A 6,124-nucleotide genomic window follows, 5' to 3' on the forward strand; every position below is an offset into this window, starting at 1 on the left:
ATCGTTTCACTGCCAAGGTCTCAAGAGCATACTGACCAAATCTAAAGGCAATCGGGTTTAATCTCTAGGAGGAGTTCGTTAAAGTACGGCGCCTTGAAACGGTCCAAAAACGTCATAAAATTCAAAATGGCCGACTTCCTGTTTGGTTTAGGATATACCTCCTTTTGACTTTTTTGTACGTCCCATCACGTTCCACATACCTACCAAATTTCATACAGCTAGGTGAAACCCAAACTTGGGGCTACTCTGTAGGGGGCGCTATCGAGCCAAAATGTCATGCCGCAGCTGGACACCCCAATAATACTGGAATTTTCACCACGATTGAATTTTGTGCCAAATTTCAAAAACCAGAATCATTGATATTAATTCATATATATATACATGAAAGCAAGAGCAACTTGTTTTTAAGAATCAAATAAAGACAATTGTGTATAATCCAAACGTTTTAGTGAATTGTTCCGGTGAAAGGAAGCCTTGATACTTGTTCCATGTTTCCGTCAGAAGCGGAGCCTCTCCTGGTAAACACGCTGAGATAAAGCTGCTTCAATTTAAAGTGAACAGCCTGCATTTAAAATAAATATGACAGGTTCTATTCTTTCTTCCCTTTGTGTCATTTTAAGACAGACAATTAAGAGCCTCTTACACAATTGGGTGTGAAATGACCATTTTAAGCTGCGTGTACACCGCAGACAAGTGGCATTAGCCTCCATGTCTGAAAAATCAATAACAAGTGCCGTGATTCACCCAACCACTGCATTTCTGCTGCCCCACAGCCTTAAACACCCCCCCCCCCCCCCCCCCCCCCCCCCCCCCACACACACACACACACACACACACACACACACACACACACACACACACACACACACACACACACCACCGTGCGCCTTCGACCCCCCCCCCCCCTCCTATTCATTGTAAATAACTGTTCAAACGCACAATGCGCTCTGGACCGCTTTATTCAGCCTCACAACTTCCCTGCGTTTTCATTGGTCCCCTGAGGATGCGGCAACAGCTGATTGGATGAAAAGTTTCTCCTCGAGTCCGAACACCCCCCACACCCCCCCTCCCACACCCCGCAGATATTCGTGATCCGGTGCTACTGTGATTCCAGTTGTTTTCACATCGCCTGAACCAACAAAGAGACCCGGAGCTGCTGTCTCTTACGTCTCCAAATGTGGTGATTGATGCGCAACTAACGACCGACGCTCCTTCACGTCGAGGCGAGAACTTAGAGATAAAGAGCAGAAATATACCTTTGCGCTCCAGAAGATACATTTAGGAGAAAGTTCCGCACGCAGAACGCAAAGAGCGAAAATGGTGTCGGCCGGACTGGAGATCCTGGGACTATCGCTGTGCGTATTCGGCTCGCTCCTGGTGATGGTGTCGTGCGGGCTGCCCATGTGGAGGGTGACGGCGTTCATCGAGGCCAACATCGTGGTGGCTCAGACGATCTGGGACGGCTTGTGGATGTCGTGCGTGGTGCAGAGCACGGGCCAGATGCAGTGCAAGGTGCACGACTCCGTCCTCGCGCTCAGCCACGACCTCCAGGCGGCCAGAGCGCTCACCATCATCTCCTCGGTGATGGGCGTGCTGGGGCTCATGGTGGTGATCGCGGGGGCGCAGTGCACCAACTGCATCCGCGCCGAGTACGTCAAAGCCCGGGTGGTGAACGCCGGAGGGGTCATCTACATCATCAGCGCTCTGTTCGTGCTGGTGCCCCTCTGCTGGATGGCCAACAACATCATATCTGACTTCTACAACCCGCAGATTCCCGGGTCCCAAAAGAGGGAGATCGGCGCCGCGCTCTACATCGGCTGGGCGGCCACGGCGCTGCTGCTGATCGGAGGATCGATGCTGTGCTGCTCCTGTCCCTCCAGCGGGAACTCTGGATACTCGGTAAAATACGCACCGACCAAGAGAGCCACGCCGAACGGGGACTATGACAAGAGGAATTATGTGTAGTGTACGTGTATCTCGCGGACGGCGGTGCGTAAAAGTGACCTGCAGCTATTGGAAAAAAACTTAATCTTTGCACCTGCAGTTTTTTTGTTTTTTGTTTTTTTGTTTTAGAAATCTGAACTTTGAAAATCAATGGAGGCACATCTGCTGTTTTTTTTTTTTTTTTTTATACACTGTCCATTCAAGACGCTCGGACCACACATTCACAAATCCTTTTTGTATCCACAAGAGATTTTTTTTTTAATAAAGACTATCGACTACAAGACGTATGCTCTCAACAAAAAGGAGGATCTTTGTTAGGTACCTGCTTTTGTATCTTAGACATGATTCGTGTTTTCACTTGTTTACCGCTGTAAGTCTTTCTTGTCTAGAGGAGCTCTTGCCATCGACTATATATATATATAGATATATATATATATATATATATATATATATATATATATATATATATATATATATATATATATATATATATATATATATATATATATATATATATATATATATACTCTTCTACTTTTTGCCTTGATGTGCATTGTCAGCACAAACTTGTACAGTAACCGAGACTGATTGCACTCCCACACATTTCAAAGACCCGTTTCCTCAAGTGGAACTATGCGCCGACATGTTGAGGACTCCGACAGTGTCTAACAGCAATAAAGAACGAGGAGGAGAAGTGCGCCCCAGTGAACCTCGGCCGGTCTTTCTGTGTTGTTTCAGGACTTGATGGCGGTGACTGTGAGCTTTTCGCAGTCTATACTTTTTGGACCTGTAGATTCCGGGAGAGTGTGGGATCTGTGGGTCACAACACGACATGTTATTACAGTCCGCTATCCGGCTGCACTGAGCACCTGCGACACTGTCACTGCAGGACGTTTTTCTTTTCTTTTTTTTTCATAAATCTTCCGAATAAACTTTTCTGTTTTTGTTTGTTAAACTTCGATGTAATGATTCATTATTCGTGTATATGAAGATGCAATATTGTGTCATTTTATTAAGATTAAACTGAATATATTGTCTTGAAATCTTCCAGTTAAAGTGTGTTCTTGAGTTGTGATGGTGCGCATGACGGACGGCTGCGTATATCAGAGCCCTACGCGCGGCTGTGCGTAATGCGTGCCGTTCCCACCGTGGATCCATAAACCCCCACGGCGGGAGAAAGTATTTTGGTTAGCCATAGAAATCCAGATGACAATGCCCATTCAGCCAGAGTGGGGCTCTGCTGTTCAACTCACAATACTCCACAACCCCCCCCCCCCCCCCCCCCCTCCCGCTTCAGACCCCACCCCACCCCCCCACACACACCCCTCACCCCCCCCCCAACCCGCATGCAGTCAATGAAAGGCGTTCAAATCAGAGCTGTGGAGAAGAGTTCCTGCTCGAATCGTCTTCCCGCGAGTCACTTCATTCATCCGTGGTCGCAGCTGCCCATCTCCCTCCATCAGGGCGGCGCCAGGGTGGATGCATGCGGGCTCCACCACAAAAGATGACACGCCGTCACTTCTTGAAGCAATTAGTTTATCCACCGCTTCACGGGCACCGCGTTTACCCATACACACACACACACACACACACACACACACACACACACACACACTGAGCGGTGATTTACAATATTGAGATAAAAGCGGTGTACATGAACATCAATGGAAAAACAATAGAAAACAAAAAAACACACAAGATATTTCAGCAATCCAGTAACACTCTCTGGTTTAACACTGTGACTGGATTACAGCAGCTTATACATACTTGTTTTGCTGCTCACTTAAGAATCTTAGCAGGTCATATGCCTTCTTAAAAGATGAAAATATGGCCACGCAGAAAGTCTGATTACAGCCGGGGGGGAGTGTGTGACTTCACAACAGAACCTCAACCAATACTCAATAGACGTTATTCTACTGTAGGCTCACTGTGATATTTACAACAGAATATCCCCCTCATTCTTAACGAACACTCACGCAACAGTGTCCAGAGCTTTCGACCAATTCACACGGTCTTCCTCAGCGGATGGGGTTTGCTCAGCACTTTTAGGTCTTCTCGTGCGGTTTTGGCCAAATAGTTGAAACGTTCTTTCTCGACCCTTGGAAATAGTTTGATGAAACGATCACGACTCAAGTTCCTCTTACAAGCTTTTTGTAGTCGTGGAACTCAAACGAGCCAACTCCACTCGTTTGGGGGGGAGGGGGGGGGGGGGGGGTGTCGTAAGGCTCGAGTGTATACGCTTGAGTTGGGATTGTTTTTGTCAAATCATATCATAATCAGGATCAACATTATTTCACATTTATAGATAGTGGATTAATCAATTAGTCCTTGAAGTCATTTTATAAGGAAAAAAAGTGGCAAAAATGAACTTATTCCAGCTTCTACAATGTCTTATTTGATGTCGAACTGAAGATCGTTGGGTTTTGGACAATTGCTTAAACAAAAATAATTAAAATATGTCAACCTGGGATCCAGCATCTGACACAAGCAAACACGTCATCGATGAATTGAGAACACAATTGACAGAACTGGTCGTGACAATGATATTTTTAAACGAGTTGGATTGTTGAAAGCACTGCACAGGGTGATGTCATTAAGAGGCCTGTGAGTGTGTGAGTGTGTGGTTGTGTCTCACAGGGCTGCAGTGGGCGTTCCTACTCTGGGCTCTGTATGGGTTTTTCTACACAAAGACACTCCCTGGAAGGTCCAGTCTGGTCCGCCTCACTGAGATGTTTTTGTGGGATTGTTAGTTCCACTCCTCTAGTCGCCACACAGAGGGGTGACGAAGCGCAAGGGTGTGTGTTTGGGGTGAGGGGTGTGTGTTTGGGGTGAGGGGTGTGTGTTTGGGGTGAGGGGTGAGGGGGGTGTGTGTGTGTGTGTGTGTGTGAGTAAGAGGTTAAGTGAGTGTATGTGTGTGTGTGTGGAGAGTTGGGGGGGGGGGCACCTTTAAAAAAGGGCTCTCATTCCAATGAGTAGAGAGGCAAATAGGGCCTGCGACGTCACTCAATGGGCGCTCGCCATGGTAACCAGCCAGAACCTGCAGTTGCCTGGTTACAGGAGCCTATAATGTGGTGGTATGGATGAGCCTAATAAAAGGCCTGGCCAGCAGACATTCCTGCAAGCATGGACACACACACACACACACACACACACACACACACTATGCACAGCAGTCTAGAAGATGATGGGGGGATTTTCTTGAAGCCCGTAATGGTCACCAAAAAAAGAGCTGTGACAGCAGAAACACGTTTTGTTTCAAGTGTTGTGTTCAAGTGTTGCACGTTAGAAACACAAACATTCAGGATTCATAGAACCGCCTTGACCGTTAAACTTGACCTCCCTGAGCCCGGCGGAGCGAGGAAGGGGAACGCGGATGGCGTCATGTCAGAAGAGGGTCAGGTTGCTGACGCTGGCTTCAGATTTCTGCTGCAGCCGGTGAGCGTTGTGCGTGGCTTTTTTTTTTTTTTTGGGGAGGTTGTTGCCGGGCCGGGGAGTCCTTTCTCACGACGTGAACTTTCAACTCTGAATCTGAGCCTGAGGTCGGGGTGGGTCGAAAGTCACTCCCCTCGACCGACCAGGCATGATCTCATCGAAGCAGAATCCCCCACGTTTTGATGGGGGGGGGGGGGGTGTCACAACCCTCGTCACACCGGTGAAGAAGCAGCTACACAGTCTGCTAATGGAAAGTTGGCCCATTTGAAGTTTGAATTTCATTTAAATCACGTAGATTCTTCAAAAACAACCACAAATGTAGCGGTTAGTCGTCGTACCGGAGACTGGGTCAGTGTCATTAATGACCGCAGGTGCATACAGTCTGCAGACGCTCCCAGCTGGATGGAGCTTAGTCACAGATAGCGAAGCCAAGAGTCAGCAGGTGGTTAAACATGGACAAAAAGTGGCTTTGTGTATACAGAGTTAAAGACCCCGTGAGCCGTTTGTTCGAGAAACAATGTAAGAGGTTAGAGATGGAGATCAGACAAAAAACAAAACACCACGTTTCTTTTCTCCTGCATGTCCGCAGAGTTTATGGCTCGGTGACTCACGAGTTTTTGTTGCGGCCCAGTAGCACGACCAGGCTTCCTGTGCAGCGGACAGCGGAACAGGAAAGAGGAAGGAACATGGAGGGTGTGGGAGGAGGAGGGGAGTTTGGTGGTTAAAAGCACTCCCAAACACACACACA

The 6,124-nt window shown here is 47.6% G+C and overlaps 1 protein-coding gene across 1 annotated transcript; it reads left to right on the plus strand.

Moving 5' to 3' along the window:
* Positions 1-1,098: 1,098 nt before the first annotated feature.
* cldn5a (claudin 5a) lies at positions 1,099-2,139 on the plus strand. Its single transcript, XM_068703814.1, has one exon. The coding sequence runs from the start codon at positions 1,318-1,320 to the stop codon at positions 1,963-1,965; it is 648 nt and encodes a 215-aa protein (XP_068559915.1). The 5' UTR covers positions 1,099-1,317; the 3' UTR covers positions 1,966-2,139.
* The last annotated feature ends 3,985 nt before the right edge of the window (positions 2,140-6,124 follow it).

The sequence above is a fragment of the Cebidichthys violaceus genome, unplaced genomic scaffold (assembly GCF_023349555.1).
Source record: "Cebidichthys violaceus isolate CVI_PGR_0920_01 unplaced genomic scaffold, fCebVio1.0.p SCAF_9, whole genome shotgun sequence".
NCBI lineage: Eukaryota > Metazoa > Chordata > Actinopteri > Perciformes > Stichaeidae > Cebidichthys > Cebidichthys violaceus.

Bases quoted from the DNA above. Each gene is read 5' to 3' on its own strand.
- cldn5a (XM_068703814.1), top strand. From the start codon at position 1,318: ATGGTGTCGGCCGGACTGGAGATCCTGGGACTATCGCTGTGCGTATTC.